At 37.6% G+C, this 24,800-nt stretch overlaps 1 protein-coding gene across 1 annotated transcript; it reads left to right on the top strand.

Moving 5' to 3' along the window:
- The first annotated feature begins 1 nt into the window (after position 1).
- setdb1b (SET domain bifurcated histone lysine methyltransferase 1b) lies at positions 2–24,800 on the top strand. Its single transcript, XM_048153426.1, is given in 25 exon segments — positions 2–483; positions 921–1,059; positions 1,612–1,716; positions 7,131–7,357; positions 8,257–8,420; positions 8,497–8,540; positions 8,911–9,205; positions 9,325–9,526; positions 9,612–9,685; positions 9,978–10,168; positions 10,351–10,480; positions 10,887–11,022; positions 11,119–11,250; positions 16,749–17,037; positions 17,287–17,639; positions 18,124–18,240; positions 18,351–18,520; positions 18,858–19,100; positions 19,810–19,974; positions 22,249–22,371; positions 22,374–22,420; positions 22,608–22,695; positions 22,978–23,216; positions 23,370–23,458; positions 24,135–24,800. Coding segments are annotated over 25 exon segments (3,945 nt in total). The 5' UTR covers positions 2–418; the 3' UTR covers positions 24,253–24,800.

Raw genomic sequence — 24,800 nt, 5'->3', positions numbered from 1 at the left:
CGGTTTCTTTCTTGAATTCAACACGGAAGTGACTTAAACTACAATTCATCGACTGGCCGCTAGAGACAGGCTCCAAAAGGGAATCAATCACATAGACCCTCCATGTTAAAAAGCCTGACTTTACAGCAAAAAAAAAAAAAAAATGATTACAGCCTGGTACACAAAATGGTTTTGGTCTATATAGTTAATTTTGCCCTTCATGACAACTGTTAGGGGGGTGATTTTTTTTATAACTCATCCGTTTGAATTATATTAAGCCTTAAAGTTCTGCATAATTAAGGGCGTGGCCACTTGAGTGACAGGTGACAGGATTGCTGTTGCTGTCACTATTAGCCTGCTGTCTGTTAGCCGTCAGCTCACCTCAGCTAATTCCAGCCGCTCAACTTGTCATCTCTGTTTCATACAAATTTCAAATAATATGGCTTGCTGTGCGGTTAATTGCAATAACAGACCGTCCAAGAAGTCTGGGCTCCATTTCTTCCGGTGAGTGAAATTATAATATAATTTTATTTATTTATTTAAAATAATTTATTCATTATTTATAATTTTATTTAAACCTTTACTACACTCCAGAATTCGACTGACTTTGATTAGCTGTAGGCTGAAACCATAGACTGTATAAAACAGTCTGAAACGTTGCCATATAATGTTATCTCATAAATAGCGTAACATTTACTAACACAGACTATATTGGAAGTATTTGTTTCAATTGTTGACATATCCTCAAAAATATGTGTAGGAAATAGGCCTGTAATTACTCAAGAATAGACAGTGCAATGGAACAGAATGAGGACTGTGATGTCCACAAACTTTTTAAAGCTTAAATACATTTATTATGACCTTTTGGACACTGTAGTAATTTAAGTTGTATTTTTTGCATGTAAAGTGAAGGAGGTAACTATCTGTTTGTCTGTGCAAAGTTTTCCTCTTGGTGATCCAGACCATTTCAGGCTGGATCAGTGGATGCTCAACATGAAACAACAGAATTGGACTCCTAACAAGGCTTCTCGTCTGTGCAGTGAACACTTCGAGAGTCATCACTTCACCACTGACTCCAGGGTACAGAGACCTTGTTTCATACCTTACAGAGAGTCAAGCAAGTTATTGATTGAAATTGGTGAAGTATTGACCATCATACATTAATTTACATTACATTACTAAATATTTGATGAGGTCACGGTTAAGGTGAAATTAGTGACACACCAGTGAAGTTTAGTGTCTCACCAATGCAAAAATACAAATGAAGATTTTACCATTGTTGCTTGAACATGACCACTTTTTGCCAACCTTTACATTTCATTGCATTTAATGCAAATACCCTATCACAAAGTGAGAATTGCTAAAAAAAAATCTCTGTCAAATTCATGTTGGAAAAATTATTCTCCAAGTGAGACAGCTGAACACAGCATGATTCTATAGTGACAGTTATTGAGAACTGTTACATATTCTTTTAATAGCAATTATAATTTTTAATGTGTAATCTGTACACTCATACTAGTGATAGACCGATTAATGAAACATAAACACGTACATTTCTGTTATGAATAACTGTTATGCCATTTACTCTGCAATAATGTCATATTTTTTTATGTTTCTTGTCATTTTTATTAGGGAAGGACATGTCTGAAGGATACCGCCGTGCCTACCGTTTTCTCTTTCTCCGAGGGCAAAGAAAAAAAGCCAAAAAGAAGAAGCTTGGTTAGTATTAATGAGGTGGTAAGTGGCATCCCTATTTCTGCTGTAAATAATAACAAGGAGGTTGGATATGTAGACAATGGGAGTAGCACCAACATCCATTTTGCCAATCAGAGCAATGTCATGATGATGGAAGACACATCTGAACAGGCCTTTGTTGCTCAAGATGTTATGCATGATGACATTGCTCTTACAGCAAATGTGTGTGAGGAAGTTTGTTTTATGTAGCAGCATTCAACACACGAATCGGAGTGGAAAATGAGCACACTCAGCATCAGGTCACTCTTACGCTATGTCAGTAATGTACAGTAGGATGATGTTCCACGGGAGATCTTTCAGAGAATCCAAAAGAAGAAAAGGTCAGTGTTTTCACAGCAATTCAGAAGTTTCTCTTGGCTTTGCCTCATCCTCAGACAATAAGAAAATGGTACAGTAGCATCTCTGCAGATCCTGGATTTACTGTTGCTTCATTCACAGCTTTAAAAATTCATGTTGCTGTGCAGAAGAAAATCGGAAAAGACACAGTTCGCTCATTGATGATGGATGAAATGTACATTCATAAGCAAACTGACTTTGGTGAGGACCAATGGCTACACAACACAAGCACTGGTCCTCACGGTTGTTGCAATCAATGAGTCTTGGAAGATTCCCATTACTTACTTTCTTATCAACAGCATGACAGGACCAGAGAGAGCAAGCATCATCTAAGAGAGCCTTGTTAGGCTTCATGCAATCGGAGGTAGGGTTGTCTCCTTGACGTGTGTTGGACCCTCCCAAAACTTAGCAGTGATCAGGGAGTTTGGTGCCAACTTGAGCATCATGGACATGTGACCTTACTTTCTCCATTCTGAGTATCACACATGGATCCATGTCACATGCTCAAGCTTCTTTGGAATGTGTTCTCAACAGTTGAGGTTCTGGTGAGAGAAGATGGCCAGCAAATAAGGTGGCGGTACATTGAAGAGCTCCACAAACTTCAGGAGAAGGAAGGCTTGCATCTTGGCAACAAACCTAAAATGGTGCACATTCAGTGGTGAAATCAGAAAATGAAGGTCAATCTTGCAGCCCAGCTCTTCAGTAGCAGTGTGGCTGATGCCCTAGAGAATATTGTGAGCAGAAGCTGATGTATCTCCAGATCAGTGGATGTGCAATCACAGTGCAATTCCTGCGCACAATTGATGCGGCCTTTGATATCCTTAAGCCGCAACCCACTTGGCAAAGGACACAAAGCACCCATCAAGCCAACTACTAGTAAGGTGGAAGCATTCAAATATCAACCGCCAATGCCTCCGACTAGCAACCTCTATGCTACCAGTAGCATAGAGCATTAGCTCCTTAGCCTGAAGTAGCTTGATCACATTGAGCTAGGTGGAAGTGGTTTTAGCAACCGGGCACCTCAGCTCCTCCCACATCTCGCCTCTTTGCCTATTTTCGGTTATCTGGAAGTGACACGTGGTGACGCGCTGCCAAGATGGTGACGGCTGGCTCCGCCAACTTTTACCTTTAAAAATGCTCTTCAGAAACCCACAGGTGATGTCACGGACACTACATCCATTGTTTTATACAAGGTAACTGATCGGCGAGAGTAGCCACATACAGTCTGGGAGGAGCTGAAAACGGAGACGTTGTACACTTTCTGCTTCTCATAGTGGCACTCGCTCTGTGTTTGCATACTTTATCACATCTATAATAAAATAAATTAAATATATTTGTCAAATACACAGATGTTTCAGAGACATTTGAACTCAATACTTTATGTACTGCTTAATACAGCATCTGTTTGTACAAGAATAAAGTTCAACATACGCCTATACTATTTAAATACCAGTGAAGTGGGGTCTACATTTTTTTTTTTTTTTTATTTTGATAAACTTGACACAATATAACATCACAACTACATGAAATAAGCTTTTACTGTTATAAAAATAAAAATTTTTGAGCATTAATGGAACTGAAGGTTTCAGAATAAACATGAAACACACATGATCCTTGTCATGCGGTGAATCCGGCCAATCGTGGAACAGCTCTGTCGTCATCAGAGCCCGTCCAGCCGCTCTTGAGAAGCTGCACTGGCTGACTCAGCCAACTACTCTTGAATCGCTCTTGCAGTACTTTGATGCCATATGTCACAGTGACGTGGGGTCGGCGCTGTCTCAAGTCGGACAAAATTTCTAACCGTCATGCGCTGCTTCAAGTCAGCCGCCGATCGGTCTGTGCAGTGCTGCATGAAGTTGAACAAGCCTAGAGTTTATGGGAGAGATTAAAGCCCAAAGTATAGTTAATTTTTTACGCGTACGCGAGAGTCAGCGTACAGTGTGCGTCACGCAAATTTTGTCATCAGAAGAGTACGTGCATACAGTTTCTCTAAGTAATGATGCTTTTCCGGTGTTATTTAGCCTCTCCCGATAGAACCCCTTTTCCTTTTGCTTCCTCCTTCTACATTACTTCCCAAGAAACTGTGCCACATTGCAAAAATGCAAACAAATATCAAGCTGCTTTCTCTCTCTTTTGATCTTTCTCTCAGTCTCATTGTCAAAGTAACCATGGCAACGAATAGCATATCCTGCTTATATGGCAACGCCTTCCCGAAATGCAAGGCGGAGTGAAAACGCAGTGATGTCACCTTCTCATTAGGCTTGTTCGAGATGCATCGGCGCTACGCACACCGTTCGGTGTATGACATTAAACGCTCTATCCCAATGTGCATGCTATCCAACCTAAATAGTATTGAATATTACTAAAGTTACATACTATTTAGGATGGATAGTACGTGCATTGAGACGCAGGCCAAGTACTGCGAGAGTGATTGAAGAGCATACGACTCCTTATGCTTTTGAATCGCTCTTGCGGTACTTTGATGTCATAGGCCGATCGGTCTGTGCAGCGCCTAGCATTCTATTCTCTATTGAAACTGATATTTTCAATGAATTATATGATTATAAAATATGTACATAATCGCAGAGTCTTTATAACATTCCAATTTTTCTTGTCATTCCAACATGAGATGGTGGTGTTTTATAAACCATAAAAATATGTGTAACAAAAATGCCTTCATTGAGCTACTTTTTTCAGGAATGTTACATTTAAACTAAGTGGGCTAAACAACACTTAAAATTTAAACATTACAAGATGCTGCAATAACAGCCAATAGGCAACTAATGTGGTAATTTTAAACATTTTTTCCCAATGACGAAAAGAATCATAAAAGTCAACAATGAATGTGTTGTTTTAGGATAACACATGCACAGTGTGGGTTCTGGCTATAGGCTTACAAGTCTTTTATGTTTGGAGAAAAAAAGTTTTATATTTAATAATAGTGTTGCGGTGTGGCCAGTATTTTAATAAATTGTTTCATTGTTTCAGTTGTACTGTTTTTACTGTATTTGATTCTCGTTGAGCGGCGCTTTGTACTCTAGCGCAGTAGTGCAGGCATTTTCACAGCGTGTTGCATTGTAGGGGGCGTGTTCTAGTTTTTACTTGCACGCAATTGATCACTTCAACTGCCACTCACTCGTCTCGCAAAAGCGGATTGGTCAAGCATGTACAATCATCATCAACCAAGCAAACGCATTCATTGGGTTCTTTGGTGTGCAGATTGTTCGATGACCGTGGAATTCATGTCAAAATAAAATACAAATCAAAACAATTTTACTAAAATGTCTCCGGTATAGGAAAAAGCTTTAAACGTACTACACTTTGTCTGCCGGTCATTTAAAACACGGCGAAAAGGAGAAATTCACAAAAGAGCTGGAGGCACAGGCACGTTAGGGCAGGTAAGCTAACTCAGTTAGCATCAACACAATTCAATGAAGCTAACTTGACTGCATGTTACTGATCTGTTTTGTACATGTTCACATGTTGGTGATTTACGAAAACCAATGTACTATGGTATTTTTTTTAAATTATTATTTATTTAACCAGAAATGTGCATAGTGATCTGTTTAGCCCTCTCATCCGTGTGTTGCGCGCCGTTTATAGGTCTTGACTTGCAGGAATTGTGGTTGTTGAAGTACACATCCTGGCATACATGCATTTATTTTTTTAAGTGTTGAATACGGTTTTTCTCCTTATTGAGTAAATATCAGTTAATATTATCAATAATTTGTAGCCATTATATCATCTACATGATCATAAACGGGGGTCATTTTAAATGTTTACAGACAAGTTATTTTGTTCATGTGAGGTATGTATGCTACAGTTATGTATTTCACTACAATCATGGGAAAATAGAAGACTGGTTTCAAATTATCTTTGTTGGCATTATCTTTCCTTAATTTACAACTCTATACTTTGATTCAAGGGGCTGAAGTGGTTCAGAGCAGTCATAATACAGTCTGGCTTTTAAGTGGCTTTGTGTCTGAATTTTGAGCAGGCACAGAGCAGCCTCAACTTTGTTTCTTAAAAGAAAATTGATCTGACCATATTCACCTTAAAAAGTTTGTGAACTATAGAATTGTTGGTAACACTTTACAGTAAGGTCTTGTTAGTTAATTCAGTAACTAACAATGAGCAATTTGTTTCAGCATTTATTCATCTTTGTTAACATTACTTAAAAACACCTGTTCATCATTGTTAGTTCATATTATCTCAGGTCCATTAAAACATTAACAGATGCAACTTTAACATTTATTAATTGAGATTATATTTAACTGATGTAAACAATTGAAACCTTGTTGTAATGTGTTAGTTTTCTTTATTTATTGATTGATTTGCTGTATATTTATCTTCATTAATAACAAATAATGCATGCATCATCTTTTTTCACCCATTGACCAGTATGATACTGGTCATTTTAATATAAATGTCATTGTTGGAGAACATATGTGATTGGAAACCTCTTCAACTCTCAACTGAAAGTGTATCATGCAAAAAAAAAGTAATGTTCTGGAAAAGCCAATTAAATTTCTGACCGCAATGGGACTTTATAATAGAAAATTTCATAAAAATAAAAGTTTATAAAGAGATTGTAAAACTAATCCATATGAATTGAGTGGTTTACTCTAAATTTTCTGAAGAGACTCGATCTCTTTATATGGAGAACAGATTGAACTTAGGCATTTATTCATATATAAACATTGATCGGTGAACATAAACAGAAGCTCAACCGTACTTGATGCGCGGGAACAAATCTTGAGTTCTTTTTGAAGCAATTCATATGGATTAGTTTTACGATCTCTATGTTGCATGGCTGGGACAGAAAGCTCTCAAATTTCATTAAAAACCTCTTTGTTTATGTTCCAAAGATGAACAAAAGTCTGGTTTAAGTAATAATTAATGACAGAATTTTCATTTTTGGGTGAACTAACCCTTTATTAGTGGGAGCATTTATCTGTCTACCAGCTAAACTACAGAATGCACCTTTTAGATGTAACTTTAGGATTTATGCTGTGATAGTCTTTTATAACATGTTAACCCTGTTTTCCTTTTCTTTCAAGGGTATGGAGGTGGATGCCAGTTTGAGCTCAGAGATGGAGTTGGATCCAGAGTTGGAGGAGGAGTTAGGGGTCTCTTTGGATGAGCTGCGCAGGTGGATCGAGGAGCAGGTGGATGGCAGTGAGGCTGTGCGGCAGAGGAAAGCTCAGCTGGAGCAGCTGCAGGAATGGGTTGAAAAGAGGGAGAAGGAGGTCGCTGATATGGACGCTCTTTGCTCTAATGCCTCAGAGTAAGTATAAAGTCAGTGAGAGTTTATGCACTGAGATCAACACAGTATTTTTCTTCTCAACAATGAGACTTCAGTCAAACATCCAAACTGTTTCTTAGAAATTTTGTGGAATACCTGGATAAAACATCTTCCAAATATGCGATCAAAATCAGCACTGATAAGACAAAACTGATGACAAACTGTCTAAAATAATCATCCAGAACCAGTGCCTGCAATCAGTGTCCCAGTTCAAATACCCTGGCACAATGATATCTGATGAGGGATCCAAACCATAAATTACACTTCTGAAAGGTTCTGAGCATCAGCTACAAAGACCATGTGACTAACAAGGAATTGCGCAACACCATTAGGCAGCATGCTGGGCCCTATGAAGAACTCCTAGCAACAGTGGGAAAAAAAGGAAATTTCAATGGTATGGACATGTCACCAGATTCTCTGGGCTGGCCAAAACCATTCTCCAGGGCCTGGTTGAAGGTGCTAGAAAGAGAGAGAGACAAAGGAAAATGTGGGCAGACAATATCAAAGAATGGACTGGGGCTGATTTTGTTGAGAAAAAAGTCCTGGCCAAGAACCACCAGAAATGGAAAGAGCTGTCTAAACGTGCATCCACTGTGGTGCCCTGATGATCCAGTGAATTAAGGAAAAAAAAGTAAAGAAAGAATCTGTCCTCTCAATGAAACTTTAGTCAAACAAACAGTTTCTTTGTAAGTTTCTCAAGAAATATTCAATACTCACACAAAATGATTATGTGGTAAACAACTTCAGCAACTGATACGCTGATCAAAAGCACAGCACGAGTTTAGCAGGTGCAAGTTTCTATTCCTGTGTGTTGCTGTAGGTCTCTGTTTGAGTGAAATCTAGGATTTGGAAGAAGTGCATGAATCTGTGTGTTTTTACAGGTCTGTGGTTCAGTGTGAAACTCTGGTGAAGGAAGTGTACAGTAAGATGGGTCTAGTGTATCGTGAGAGCAGTTCGGAGGATGAGGGTGTCGGCGGGGCAAACACTTCTGAGGTCATTGAGATTGACGACGATGATGATGATGATGTCATTGCTGTGGGATGTGGTAAGTTAGATGTTTTTTTTTTTTTTTTTTTTAATAGATGTAAAAATTGTACAGTAACAAGTGTGTTTTTCTCCAGTGGTTCCTCCCAAGAAGGTTGTAACTCCAGCCAAGGACCCAGCGGTAAGACAGACATGTCATTTGAATAACTTGACAAACCACTTTCAATCTTTCGATGAATTTTAATGGGCGAAATCAAGTCATTTCCATAGGAATCCACATGATCGAGAATTTTGTGTGTGGGCGTAGATTTTGCATTGGGCTCAAGTTGGTCACGCAAATTTGCCGCATTGACCAACAGAAAGCTGCTTGATTTGAAAGTGACTTCTGTCTGAGCTGTACTATTGACATGAATTCACTATTGACATGACCTTTTTGCTTGTGAAAATTTGCCAAAATTGTTACTGCACCATAATGCTTTACTATTTTTACTTCATAAAGTTATTTGTCAGGTGCTTTAGTTGATGTTTCCTTTCCTGGATTATATTTATAGTTGAAGGAGGCTTCAGCTGCCCTTCAAAGAACATCTCAGCAGGTGCAGAACCTAGCCCAGACTGTCAACAGAGCAGCCCCATCGGGTATCGCCACATCCGCTAAAGCCCCCTCCACACAAACCCATGGTGCTCTGGCTGTTCCAGCAGTGTTTATGTCCTCAGGCCCAAGGAACGCACCCACACAACCTAACCCTAATTTAAAACAGGATAACATCAAGCTCGACATGACACTTTTGGGTAAAAAACGAACCAAGACGTGGCATCGTGGAACACTTGTTGCCATCAAACAAGTGGGTAAGTGCATACGGTTTATTGAATTGTACTGTACATGTCACGACTGCTATGTGTGTTTTCAGAAGGGTAAAATTTAATCTCAAAGCTTAATCCATTCTTTTGATATCAATTGTTCACAGGGAACAATTTGAAGTACAAAGTGAAGTTTGAGAATAAAGGGAAGAGTCTTCTCTCTGGCAACCATGTGGCATTTGACTATCACCCCACACTGGAGAGACTGTTTGTTGGTGCCCGTGTTGTTGCCAGGTACAAGGATGGCAATCAAGTCTGGCTCTATGCAGGTGTAGTCGCTGAGATGCCCAACAGCAAGAACCGTATGAGGTAAGATGAAAAGAAAATGTTGGGATTGTTGGATAGAAGACATTGCATGAAGTCAAACTAATATTCTGACTGAATGATGTTGCAGATTCCTGATCTTTTTTGATGATGGTTATGCCTCATACGTGGGCCTGCCTGAGCTCTACCCTATCTGCAGACCATGTAAGAAACCATTTTTCTTTTTTCAATTTCCTGCTATTACTGTTTTTACCTTCTCTTTGATTTAAGTAATGTCAAATACTTGTTAATGCTAATGTGTTTAATAATAATTTTATTTAATTTAAGGACAAATCAAATGAACAATTTTAAAATAAACTAAATAAGAAATTAAATAAGAAATAACTTAAATCTGATTTATTTGTAAAATAATAATCAATGAATAGTAGCCATTGCATTAAATTTGTTATAATGGATCATTCTCTCTTTCTCTCTCTCTCACTCAACCTGTATTCAGTGAAAAAGACATGGGAGGATATTGAGGATGCATCATGTAGAGATTTCATTGAGGAGTACATCACGTCATATCCCAACAGACCCATGGTGTTGCTGAAGCCAGGGCAAATTATAAAGACGGAATGGGAAGGGACATGGTGGAAAAGCCGTGTGGAAGAAGTGGATGGCAGCCTTGTCAAAATGCTTTTCCTGGTCAGCTTGGCACCACATGCAGATAGAAGTGTTATAGTTAAAGATTTTTTAAAAATAAAAACATCATACATTTGCTGCTGGATCTCTTTTGATTGTCCCTTAACAATTATGTTCATGTGCAGAGTCACTGCATGTTGTTTAATGACATTTGACCATGAACAATATTGTTTTCGATGTTGCAGGATGATAAGCGGAGTGAGTGGATTTATCGTGGTTCTACACGACTAGAACCCATGTTTAATCTGAAAATGAACACAGCTAACAGTCAAGAGAAGAAAATGGCTGGTCAACAAAGACAGCGGCCTAATATGGGTAAATCAATTGCTTTGTGTTTTCCACGTGTTCATCTTTTACATGTGAAGCTCAGCTGTCTTTTGAAAGGGAATCTTAAGGCCTGTTTAGAACGATAGAAGAACGATAACTAAAGACAATAACTCAGCATTATTAAAAGCACACACTGCTGTTATGTTGCCTGCCACTTTAAATGGCAAAACCTTTAAAGCAGGATGGATTTTGATTTGCTATCAATTATTTTTATCATCCGTCAGTTGAAAAATAAAAATAATAATAATAATTTTGCAAGTGTTTCCAAAAATATTATTCTTCTGTATATTATTATTATTATTATTATTATTATTATTATTCTGAGCGTCTTTACTGGTCTGTTCCTTCTCTGCATTCATTTTCAGTTTGCGTCTTACTAAAACTTTGTTTTTAGGAGCATTGAGGACAAAAGGCCCTGTAGTGCAGTACACTAGTGACAACAGTACTCCTGGTGCCAGTCGGCCTATAGCCCCGCAGCTCCCACCACCTCGGCCGCTGCCTGCCGGACCCCCACAGCCTACCCGCACAGAGTGAGTGCTTCAAGAGCTTCTGTTCTTTCATAATACTGCATTTGATGATCCAAGTCAAGTGTTAAAGCATGTTTAACTCCTTCTCTTCCATTCCAGGAGTCCCAGTTTAAAGAGTCAAATGGCTAAGAAGAGCACTGGTCCAGTTGCACTGCAGCCTCGTCAGGCTGTGACCTCTGACCTCCAGCCCAAACCACTAATTGGCACTGTTCAACAAAACAATACATCCAGGTTAGTGCGATGCCCAGGGACTGGGTACTTGTCACTGCTGTGATCTGTATGTATATATATATATATATATATATATATATATATATATATATATATATATTAGTGGATTTTATTGATACCGGTAATTAGGTTGGGCCGTATTTGCCTATAACCGATTAATCGAACGATAGTTTTTAAAATGGATACTGGAATAAAAAAACAAACATAACACTCCAATTACAAACAGTGCTAAACTTTTTGCAAAAAAAAAAACAGTACTGAACCATGAAAATTTACTAAATTATATAAATATATAAACATGAATAATAAAATAAGTTCTACACAACAAATTCTACAGAAGATAATTTAAACATTAAAATATTACATGTCAAATGTGTGTTTCTTTAGCTATAACCTAGAAACATGTATGTAAATTTCTTAGATAACACTTTGATATTTGTTAACAAGGATGTATTAGCTAGCTTACATGAACTATTTGCATTATGCAATATACATTTTTACAGCATGTATTAATATTTTAATCATTCATGTTCATAGTGCATTAAGGTTCAGATAAAATAAAATTAAAAATCTAAAATTGAAATCTATTAGTAAATGTTGATCAATACTTCTACAGCATTTATTAACCTTAGTTAATGTTACAAATGGAATCTTATTGTAAAGTGTTACCATTTCATATAAATCCAAACAGTCAGGCTTAAAGGTGGCCATCTTTAAATATCTACACAAAAGCCAGAGCATTAAAATTACAGTTATAAGCTGTGTCCGAAACCGCTCACTCGTTCACTCATTCACTAATCCCTATATAGTGTATGGCATTTGAGTGCACTATATCTGTATGGAGTGAACGAAATGAAGTGAGTGAATTCGGACGCTGACGTATACACTGTGCGTCGGAGATCTCAGAAACGGCTCGACACGCTTTAAAACTATTTTATCCTACATGTTATTTACATTATAAAATAATGTTAATAACAATAACAATCATAATGACTTTATTTTGTAATCATACGTGCCAGCTTTGTAGTTTAATCAATTATGTAATTTTTTGTCATGCTTATGTGTTCATAATCATTTAATACTATAAAATACTGCAAACAAAAATAAACACATTAACAAGTGTACATAATTTCATGTATTTATCCTTTTTAATAAAGTTGTTAGAAACTCTCACGCTCACAGATTACGTGGTCTTTGAGCGCCCTCAGGCGACTGTTATGATTTGAATATGCTACCTATGATTAACGATTTTTTTTAAATCATCCACTAAATTATCATCTTTTAAAGATTAATGAGTTAACAGTGCCGCAAAATATTAAAACACATTGCTGTTAGTAAAACACATTAAATTGATTTAATGCCTACATAATATATTTTAATAATGAAAATATTTTTTATTAATATAATTTCATTTTTTTAAAATTCATCTATATAATAATGTCCCCCTACATTTTAGTAGGTTTTATTCAAGTAGTGATTAATTAAAAAAAGAAAAGGTTAAAAAAATTGGATTTTGGGAAATAGTGCTTCAGCAAGTGTACATCGAATCTACACTCGAAATCAGAGAGAATTGTGGGTATAAAGTAGTGAACGAATGTAGGGAATGAAGTCGTTCACTCAGAATTCGGACACCACTACAAAATGGCCGACACCCGATATAGTGGACTATATAATGGATAGGGAGCGGTTTCAGACACAGCTATAGTCTCTCACTTTATTTGCTTCTATTTTAGAACACTCGATGATTATCTAATCAAAATAACAAAATATATATTGCAGTGATGATTTAAAAAAAAGAACTCGAATGCATTTCTGAGTTTGTTTCTGTTGACTACATGAACATATCAATGTTGAGAAAGCAGTCACGTCACTAGGTTTAAATCTGCAACTTTGCCAGCTAATCAACGCATAAAAGTGACCAGCTGGATATAAACTGATGCAAGCAGATGGTAACAGTTGCGACATTAACACTCTGAGGTCTGAGGGTATCGCCGGCGATACCACCGCGGTTTTTTTCTTACCAGTGTGAAAGAGACTCAAAATACTCTGTTAATGTTGCACATACAATTAAGAGTTATACACCATTTTAATCTGTGGAATATCTTCTTTTGTGTGTGCTTTTTGTAAAATAAAGAAATGTTGTGCTTTTTGTAAAATAAAGAAAACTTACATGATGCGTGATCTCTCGTCTCCCTCTGAAGGAAGTCCAATCTGATAGTTCTCAGAAAATGAACTGTAACTTAGTGAATACTAATCACAAAAAAATTATACTTATGTCTGAAAAAAACGTTGAAATGTCAGGTTTTAAATCGTGTAAGTCAAATCGAAAACAAACATTCTGTGTTTATGTAATCTGTATGAAAAGAGAGCCATGTCAGAAGTCCTTGATTCAGCTCATTATCCACTAATGCGGCCACGCCCACGGAGCCAGCGCTATTCAGAAGCAAATTCAGTCAATACATGCATACATTGTCTCAATCGTGTATTTATTGTCTTGAAAAGTGTTTTGAATAGCCATAGTTAGCGATCTCTGGCCTCTGTTAGTTCAGTTATTTCCTGGATTGCCTATTCTTCTTTAGCATTGGCATTTGTGGACTAAAGGTGCACAGAGCGCCCTCAGGCTGCAAGTATGAATTGTAAACACAGTATCCAGCGTTCACAGTGACGACAATAAATAATGAATAAATATTACTCCTCTGTATAGAAAATTGACATAAACATGAGAATCCATCAATATTTCTCCAAATGTGCATGCTTTTAAGCTAAAAGCCTATATGAAATGCCATAGAGGTAACATAATTGTTCAGACACTTTGCATCACAGAAATACATTATATTTTAAAGAATATAATAGAATACCATTATTTTAAATTGTAATAATATTTCACAGTATTGCTGTTTTTTCTGTATGTTTGATTTACACCATGATGAGATTTGAATCATGATCACAGGGTTTTTTCACAGCCTACCTGACTGAAAGGCCTCATTAATATGCAAGTCATTTCAGGTCATTATTATATGATTCTTTTGTCTTCTCAGGTGAGAATCACCCATTATACATGAGGAGTCACGCCTCCACGCATACTGTGTTTCTTGACCAAAGATTTTTTAGAAAATTTAAATCTCTCTATTGTTTTATATGAAGGAGTAGGCAACATCATTTTTACCTCATTTTGAACCAAAAACTCTAGTCTACAACCTCAAATACCCAGAAGTCTTGTGAACAAAGATTTAATATATATTTTTTGGCTTTATTTCAGTGACTTAAGTTTTTTGTTTTTTCAATAACCACGCATAAACGTTATTCCTTCAAAAACACAAACATGTACATACATGTTCCTCACATATTATTGTAGCCTAGTTTGTGCTGAATACAGTGTAATGACACTTTTTCCATTAATATGTTTATGAACAACTGAAAAAAGCACAAATGTCAGGGCATGTCAAAACTTCTCCAGGGTCCCAAAAATCCTCAGACCCCTGAGGGTTAAACATTTCGGTCAGTTTGCGAATTTTTGTAAGGGCTTGAGGAGGTACTACCAGGGGCGGAGCCAGGGTTGGCTGTGGCCACCCTTGGCCTAAACTTGGCCACCCCGCTTACAATTGCTGTTTCTATCTACTTTTTTTTTTGTTGACAAGAATTGCGTTTTTTTTAAACGCAGAACCGTCTCTTTAAGACCACAAAAAATGGGAGACTTTTCAGACGCACACTCCAGCTTCGCCTCAGCGCCAGGCGCAAGTCAAACGCGCGCGGAAATGATACAGGTGCCGAATGAGATTCAGCAGAACAACAGTGAACGGCGAACATTATATATAGCTATAGCTTACGTAAATGTTTCTCAGCTGGTGGGTTGCAAGTCCGCGCACTTTTCAATCACGCGCAAATATGGTGCGCTGTATATTACTCACTATAAATGCAAAGTCGTAGTTCTGTTGTCTATTAAGTCATGAAATAACCAAAAAAGGCGATTAAAGCTGCGCTAAAACTGCATGCATGTAGGCCTATATATGTGTCACATGTCTCTGGACTAAAATATTCTGCTATGTGAGATCACAATATAAGGCACAAGCTTATATTTATTTTTTTAATGCATAAATAAATGTGTGAACTGTGCATTTGTACTAGAAGATGCTAATTTTGCGTTAATTTATAAAGTACAAATAAAAATGTATCACATTTAAATGCATCAGCAAATGGGAATTCAAAAGAGAACACATTTATTTTTCTTTGTAGGCCTAATGAGTTCATTTTAAGTATGATAGAACTGTTGCAATTGTTTATTTTGACAATACAGAAAGTCAAACATTTAGTGTTTACTTTTTTGGTTACTTTTTGAAACAGACAGAATTCAGAACTCAGAATTGTTGAAGAGTTCATTGATTATACATAAAATTCAGTGAAGGTTGAATAATCTTTGAAGTACAGTATGTAGTTATCTGTCTCATCCATGGAGATGCAACAATGAAGAACAAGCTATTGGGGGTTCTGAGAACCAGAAGTGACTGAACAAGTTGAAATTTAGCTATAGTACGAGCCCCTTTATTAATATGCCTGCAAGTGGGGAATGATTAAAAGAAAAAAAGAAAAAAAAGGGTCAAATTCACTCAGCATACCTTGATCTCAATTACAATTAAGTAGGCTAAAAACGAACTGTATTCAGTTGTGTTGTAGGCACAGTCCAGTAGCTACATTATAATCAGACAAATTTTTATGTTGAACTAATTAAGATTTCTGTGCCACCCCAGACTGGTTGCTGGCCCCTGCCTGGCCACCCCTATGAAAAAATCCTGGCTCCGCCACTACGTACTACTAATGTTCCTGTCCTCTCAGCCTTGACGGCAAACATACTGCTGTTCTTTCTCTGCTAATGCAGCATCTAGTCAACAAATGAATTACTTTATAATGATATGGCAACATGTACTGTATGCATACCGTTTCGCTATCGGTGTTTTAAATGCGCATCTGAATTGTCATGCTCTTCGTGCAACGCACAGCCTCGCGTGTTAAAATGAACACGAGGAGTCTGGGACATTTTTTTTTTTGCCTCTAGAGGCCGCTCACGTTCTGTATAATGCCAGCAGAGCAGACCATTCTCAGCGCCCTCTCAGCCGCTCCAGCTACGGACGCAACCAGGAAAAACTATTGGTATCGATTTTTGCTGATAACCCATTGGTTCACCAATCAGCTGTCGGTGCAGGTTAATCGGCAAAACCGATGAATCGGTCAGCCTCTAGTGTGTATGCCACATTTCCCTTTTTTTTTCTCTCTTTGTCAACATTTGCGTGTGATATTAGTGTATAGTCTTGAGTGGTCTGCTCAAGTGCAAAATAGTTAAACAAGGTCCAGAACATTTTGTAATCCAATGACTCAAATCAAATTCAGAGTTATTCAGAAATACATGTTTTTTTTTTGTTGTTTTTTTTTGCAGAGTAAATAAATGTAAGAAGTAGATTTGGTCAACAACACAATATGCCAACATCTTATTTTCTTACTTGCAGGCTCTTTCTTCTGCAGTCTGGACCTGTGCATACGTTGACACCAATCACCCCAATGTCCCATAATTTGCAGACAACTGTGTCAACCTACACAAGTGAGCGTATTCCTCAGGAACCATCCTATCAGGCCCCAAACGACAGACTCTTCTACCTTACACACAACTGCACTCCAGACTGTCTAAAGCGCATCCGGCCCACTCGTCCCAACCTGCACCGAGGTCGCAACCCACTTCTTACGCCATTGCTATATGAATTCCGGCGCATGACAGGCCGTAGACGCCTTAACCGAAAGGTTTGTTATGTCTTAAGGTGCTGTCACATTTACCATTGTTTGAATTCAGCAAGTTGCTTACTGCATTTGAAAGTGACATCTGTGTGAACTATGGTTCATTCTTCACTATACTATGTACAATAGTTTATGGGCCTTTTTTTGCCTCAAACGAAAAGGGTTTTTTCCATGGTTGCTGTAAATATCTAGAGCATAATGATCAATACTAATGAATATACTAATTTTTATTAACCATCTTCCTTTCTTGCTCAGATGTCGTTCCACGTCATCTACAAGTCCCCATGTGGCTTGAGTCTGAGGAATATGGCAGAGATCCAGCGTTACCTCTTCCAGACACACTGTGACTTCATCTTCTTGGAGATGTTCTGTCTGGACCCCTATGTGTTGGTTGACCGCCGATTCCAACCGCAGAGGCCCTTCTACTTTATCCGGGACATAACAAGCGGTCGTGAAGACATTCCCTTGTCCTGTGTGAATGAGATCGACAACACACCTCCACCCAGTGTGGCCTACAGTAAAGAGAGGATCCCAGCAGATGGAGTCTTTATTAACACCAGCTCAGACTTCCTGGTGGGCTGTGACTGCACTGATGGCTGCAGAGACAAGTTAGTATCATTGATTAACTTTCAACATTAGTAAAAGAATGTCATGGGGAAGCCTTTTTAAAATTGTTTAGCATATTGTTTTAAAATATATATATTTTTAAAAGAAATAATCAAGTCAGCATGATGCATATTATTGATCTTGTTGTGACAGATTTATCTGTGCATTAGTTCCTATTTTAATTTTATTTGTCCTGTTCACCTTTTATTCATCAAGGTAACATGCAGAAAAAACATAAAACATAAATTTATATTATAGAGACCTTGCAGACCCTCATGAGACTATGTCAAAGTCGATAAGTCTATCAAAATATCAGATAATTTTGCCTTTTTAAGTGTCAAGTGGCGCAACTCCCCAAAAACTTTTTAAATAATTAATGGAATTCATTGCATTTTATTATGGAGTCATATAATTTATTCTTGAAAATGAATACAAAGAGTACACAAGACCTGATTTTGTTTGTTCTGTACCTTTGCTTGTTTGTAGATCCAAGTGTTCATGTCATCAGCTGACTCTACAGGCTACAGGATGTACTCCAGGTGGACAGATCAACCCCAACGCTGGATACCATCACAAGAGACTGGAAGAATGTCTCCCCACAGGGTCTGTGATGCATAACCAACCCTCCATAGTGTCTTTCTCATGTTGATTCTATCTCCTTTTAATTGTAATGTCTCTCTTTTCCCCTTCTCTTACTCTGTTTACATTCTCAGAATCTATGAATGTAATAAGCGGTGTCGCTGTAATGCGCAGATGTGTACTAACCGTCTGGTTCAGCATGGGTTGCAGGTCCGACTGCAGCTCTTTAAGACCCAGAATAAGGGCTGGGGCATTCGTTGCCTTGATGACATTGCCAAGGGCTCCTTTGTTTGTATCTATGCAGGTAACACACTTATAAAAGATTTGGACTTTAGTTTATTCAAAAGCACACCACTCCAGTGTTTAGTCTTTGCATAAGCTTTTCCCTCTTATTGTTTTACATTAATATTTGTGGTAACACTTTATTTTAAGGTGACTTAGTTACACATGTACTTACTATAGTAATAACAGTAAATTATGCATAGTTACAAGTAACTTATCCGAACCAAACCCTAAACATAACTCTATAGTACATACATGTAGTTAATTAATATTACTCAGCACTACTTATTTGAGTTAGTACAATGTAACTATGTCACCTTAAAATAAAGTGTAACCATATTTCTTTCTTTCTTTCTCAGGTAAAATCCTGACTGATGACTTTGCCGATAAAGAAGGTTTGGAAATGGGCGACGAATACTTTGCCAATCTAGACCACATTGAGAGTGTGGAGAACTTTAAAGAAGGTTACGAGAGTGAGGCCCACTGCTCCGACAGCGAGGGCAGCGGGGTGGACATGAGCAGGGTAAAACTACCTGCTTCCTCCCAACACGGTAAATCCACCACCAAGATGGAGGAGCGTAACAGCAGCACTACCGGCAAAAGTGAGAGACCTATGCACACATCTGACTATTCTGCTTATTCTACTATTCTACTACTACTACTAATATCCATATTTTCGGGGATAAAAAAAAGTAATGACACCACCCAGGTCTGACGCAGTACAGTAATTGGATGTCAAAATTATGAATCCTACTATGGTGAAGGTGAAGCTCAAAGTATTTGGCCCCTAAATGTATTTAGCCATATTGATGGAGTCTTCAATGCATTAAAAGCAAATTAAAGTGATCTTTTCTAACTTCACTATTCTGAGACACCTTTGCAATAATCACTTTTAACTAACTGGCCTCTAGGTGATTTAGTGTGAAGTCAGTTCTTCTTAAGTTCACACAGGTCTCCTTGCAGGTGTAGTTCATCACATTACCTAGGAATGTTATACAGTCATGCTTTTTTAAACTATATATATATATATATATATATATATATATATATATATATATATATATATATATATATATATATATATATATTAAGTATTTTGCATTAAAAGCTTGCTTTTGTTTCTTTAATATAAATGGCTTTTGGTTGGGGTTTTTTAAACTGCTACTCACATGCATTTTAATGTTAGTGTTGTATCATAGATTTAACTTTTTGAGCTTGAGCACAAGTTCATTGTTGTAATGTATATCCAGCAGGTGAGGGTTATAATCTTCTCACATGTATATAATACTACTGTTTTTATCCACTTACTAGGCCAAGATGATTCTTCTGAAGACAGCGACGATGACAAAGACGAAGACTCTAATGAAGATGAAAGTGACAGCTCAGATGACACATTTGTGAAAGACACGTATTACACCACCAGCTCGGTGTGGAGGAGCTACACCACCCGCAGACAGGCCAAGGGAATTAAAGAAGGTGAGGACACATGAGTCTGAGGTGAGGACGAGGACAGATAGATTAAATCACAGAGACAGAAGACATGCCACTAGAGGGCAGACTTGAGTAGAAGTTTAGTTGTGTGTGTAGGTCTTTTAAATTGTCACAAAACCTGTCAAGAACATGGTCCGCATTGGATTTTCGTGAAACTTACTACTAATAATAATATTATCATATATTATACAATGTATTATTTATTTTATTTTTGTGGTGTCTTGAACAAGTCTTGAACAGTTTTTAATACTATAATACTTTATTATTATTGTTATTAATGTTGTTTTTGTTATTGTTATTAGTAGTAATTTAATTTTATTAGTGTGTGTGTGTGTGTATATATGTGTGTGTGTGTGTGTATATATATATATATATATATATATATATATATATATATATATATATATATATACAGGTCCTTCTCAAAAAATTAGCATATTGTGATAGTTCATTATTTTCCATAATGTAATGATAAAAATTAAACTTTCATATATGTTAGATTAATTGCACACCAACTGAAATATTTCAGGTCTTTTATTGTTTTAATACTGATGATTTTGGCATACAGCTCATGGAAACCCAAAATTCCTATCTCAAAAAATTAGCATATTTCATCTGACCAATAAAAGAAAAGTGTTTTTAATACAAAAAAAGTCAACCTTCAAATAATTATGTTCAGTTATGCACTCAATACTTGGTCGGGAATCCTTTTGCAGAAATGACTGCTTCACTGCGGCGTGGCATGGAGGCAATCAGCCTGTGGCACTGCTGAGGTGTTATGGAGGCCCAGGATGCTTCGATCATCGAGAGTGCTCATCCAGAGTGTTGGGTCTTGCGTCTCTCAACTTTCTCTTCACAATATCCCACAGATTCTCTATGGGGTTCAGGTCAGGAGAGTTGGCAGGCCACTTGAGCACAGTAATACCATGGTCAGTAAACCATTTACCAGTGGTTTTGGCACTGTGAGCAGGTGCCAGGTCGTGCTGAAAAACGAAATCTTCATCTCCATAAAGCTTTTCAGCAGATGGAAGCATGAAGTGCTCCAAAATCTCCTGATAGCTAGCTGCATTGACCCTGCCCTTGATAAAACACAGTGGACCAACACCAGCAGCTGACATGGCACCCCAGACCATCACTGACTGTGGGTACTTGACAGTGGACTTCAGGCATTTTGGCATTTCCTTCTCCCCAGTCTTCCTCCAGACTCTGGCACCTTGATTTCCGAATGACATGCAAAATTTGCTTTCATCTGAAAAAAGTACTTTGGACCACTGAGCAACAGTCCAGTGCTGTTCAAAAGTGGCTTGACCTGGGGAATGCGGCACCTGTAGCCCATTTCCTGCACACGCCTGTGCACGGTGGCTCTGGATGTTTCTACTCCAGACTCAGTCCACTACTTCCGCAGGTCCCCCAAGGTCTGGAATCGGTCCTTCTCCACAATCTTCCTCAGGGTCCGGTCACCTCTTCTCGTTGTGCAGCATTTTTTGCCATACTTTTTCCTTCCCACAGACTTCCCACTGAGGTGCCTTGATACAGCACTCTGGGAACAGCCTATTCGTTCAGAAATTTCTTTCTGTGTCTTACCCTCTCGCTTGAGGGTGTCAATGATGGCCGTCAGGTCGGCAGTCTTACCCATGATTGCGGTTTTGAGTAATGAACCAGGCTGGGAGTTTTTAAAAGCCTCAGGAATCTTTTGCAGGTGTTTAGAGTTAATTAGTTGATTCAGATGATTAGGTTAATAGCTCGTTTAGAGAACCTTTTCATGATATGCTAATTTTTTGAGATAGGAATTTTGGGTTTTCATGAGCTGTATGCCAAAATCATCAGTATTAAAACAATAAAAGACCTGAAATATTTCAGTTGGTGTGCAATGAATCTAAAATATATGAAAGTTTAATTTTTATCATTACATTATGGAAAATAATGAACTTTATCACAATATGCTAATTTTTTGAGAAGGACCTGTGTGTGTGTGTGTGTGTGTGTGTGTGTGTGTGTGTGTGTGTGTGTGTGTGTGTATATATATATAGACAATATAGATTTTATTTCTCTGGTGAAATTGAACAGTTGCTACTACTAATGTAATACTAATATATATTGTTTTCATATGTATTATTTCATATGTTAAATTATAAAATGTATTTGGTTTTGTATATATTATACAATATATTTTATCTTTGCAGCAAAAAGAAGTAAAGTAAGTAAATTTATTAATTTCAGAATAGTTCATTTTCCCATCATTTTCTCTCATTGCTGTAGAGAGTCAGGACAGTAAGGATGGACTAAGTGTTTCTGCGGGTGAGGAGAGGAAGCCCCCTCCCATGCCAGAGGAGACTGGGAAGAGTAAAGTAGCATCTTGGCTCACCAGCCAGTCCTCCACTTCTGCAATCAGAGTGTCAAGGTGGAGGGAGGCATGAAGACGGAGAAGAAGGTGATTGCTGTTTTTCATGCATCCTTTTTCCTGTTTTTCTTTTCACATGAAATGTCTCTTTGTTCCTGTTTCTGCCTCTTTGTTTTGTTTCTGTTTCACTCTGATGCACTGATGTCTCTCTCTCTCTCTCTCTCTCTCTCTCTCTCTGCCATTCTTATTATGATCTCTCTATCTGTCTTTTGTTTAGGATGTGATGACCCTCTCTGACAGTGATGATGTGCAAACTATCAGCTCAGGATCAGATGACAACAAGGAGAGAGAGAAAAAGACTCAGGGTAAGATGGAAGAAAAGGTCAAATTGCTTGTCGCCATCCGTGAACTTTCTTATATAAGTGAAACTGTTGCCACACTTCAGTCAGCTTAATGAATCTGCATGTTCTCCTGGTGGATAGGCAGAAAAGCTTTTTAACCCTTTACATCGTACATCTTTATTATGAATGAGATGCTCATCTTGTTGTTAGTTAAATTTAGAGATAGTCAGATAGTCTTACATTCATCAAGTCCCTGTAACACCATTATATAGAACATTGTTAGATCTCTCTGTCTGTGTCTCTCAGCTGTGGTGAAGAGGCAGGTGGCGGTGAAGTCCACACGTGGCATTGCTTTGAAGTCCCATGGAATGATGGTGAAAACGGGGGGAGGGGGTGGAGGAGGAGGTGGGTCAGGCCCATCTCATGGACATGGAGGTGGCGGGGTCGAAGGTGGCCCTAAAAACACCCGCCAGTTCTTCGATGGGGAGGAATCTTGTTATATCATTGATGCCAAACTGGAAGGCAACCTCGGACGCTACCTCAATGTGAGTATGATACCAGATATGAGTGACTTATAATTGACATTTGCATTTTATTAATTAAAATCATATCTAAGGATTCTTTACTTGATTTTTAATTCAATGATCATTCGCACCTACTGTGTTTACATCCTCTCTTCTGCTGTCTTTGTCCCACAGCATAGCTGCAGCCCCAATCTGTTCGTCCAGAATGTGTTCGTCGACACTCATGATCTGCGCTTCCCCTGGGTCGCCTTCTTTGCTAGCAAGTGAGCATGATGATATCAAACAGTGTTTTTTGTGCAATTGAATGAGGAATAATTTAATGTCGATATTAGTTTTTTGTTTTTATTAGATATTATAAATTGGTTAATTGTGCATGCTAATTTCCTCTATTTTCACCTATATTACTGCTGTCGTCATCTAACGCTCACCTTAAGTTAATTTTTAAAAACACTAATAATTTAAATACACTTCTCAATGAATATTTATTTTTCATTTTGTACTTTATAATGTCGTGATGCCTAAATTTACATTTAGCATTTAAAATGATGAATTTTATTTTGTATTTCCATTTAATTATAATGAAAAACATAAAATATAAACAAAATAATACAGGCCATTTGTGTTATCAGACAAATTTATTTTGCTTGCTTTTATGTCTCTCACATACTGTATGTGTGCAGTTTTTTTGTTATCAAAAACTGATATTAATATTCCATAACAATTTTAAAAGTAGTCAGATTCATTGGTTTTTAGATCAGTTATTCTGTTTTACAGATCATTTTATGATTTACACCATATAAGATTGGTTTCTGATTTGAGGTGTTTACATGAAGGTTTTTCATTCTGCTTGAGCTATTAGTAGGAATATTAACAGATGATTTCATTTGGCTGCATGTAAACATATCTACAGTTTTTGTATTAACCTGTGTGTTTCTACAGGCGAATCCGAGCAGGGACAGAACTGACATGGGATTATAATTATGAAGTTGGCAGTGTAGAGGGCAAGGAGCTTCTGTGCTGCTGTGGATCAACAGAATGCAGAGGACGACTGCTGTAACACGTGCACACACACACACGAACTAAAGGTCTCCTATTGTAGACGTGCCAGTGAACACTTACTTGGAGCTCCTGGAAGTTGGATTTGTCCGGTAAGGTCTGTGCTACTGATAAGAACTGAGCAGACACAGAACGAAGAGGAATTTGTTCAGGAACTTACTGAAGTAATTAAAAAACATTGTATGTTTGCGTGTTTTCAACTGTCCCACTTCACAGAGTTCCGCCTTAAACCCCAAATGGCCCATGGCATCTATCACTGTGGTTTACGCAATCCTTACTGGAAACAGCCGTTTAGTTTTTACATACGTATGTCAATCTCAAGACTCTAATGTTTTGCTTTAGTCAAACTTTTGTTCCTCTTTTATACATGTAGTTTTGATTATGAAGATTCAAGTTTTTTTTTTTTTTTTTTCATTTTACTCATGGTTTTGTGATTGTCAGTGTATATGCTACTGTGTAAATGTGCTTTTGTTGGTCAACAAGTTTATAAAAACAGACAAAATTGTACTTTTGTCGCAATTTGAATTAAAGTTCTCCAAAGACCAAAAA

Source organism: Megalobrama amblycephala, linkage group LG13, assembly GCF_018812025.1.
Source record: "Megalobrama amblycephala isolate DHTTF-2021 linkage group LG13, ASM1881202v1, whole genome shotgun sequence".
NCBI lineage: Eukaryota > Metazoa > Chordata > Actinopteri > Cypriniformes > Xenocyprididae > Megalobrama > Megalobrama amblycephala.
The sequence above is the reverse complement of the archived record's forward strand: the minus strand, read 5'-3'. Positions and strand labels throughout refer to the sequence as shown.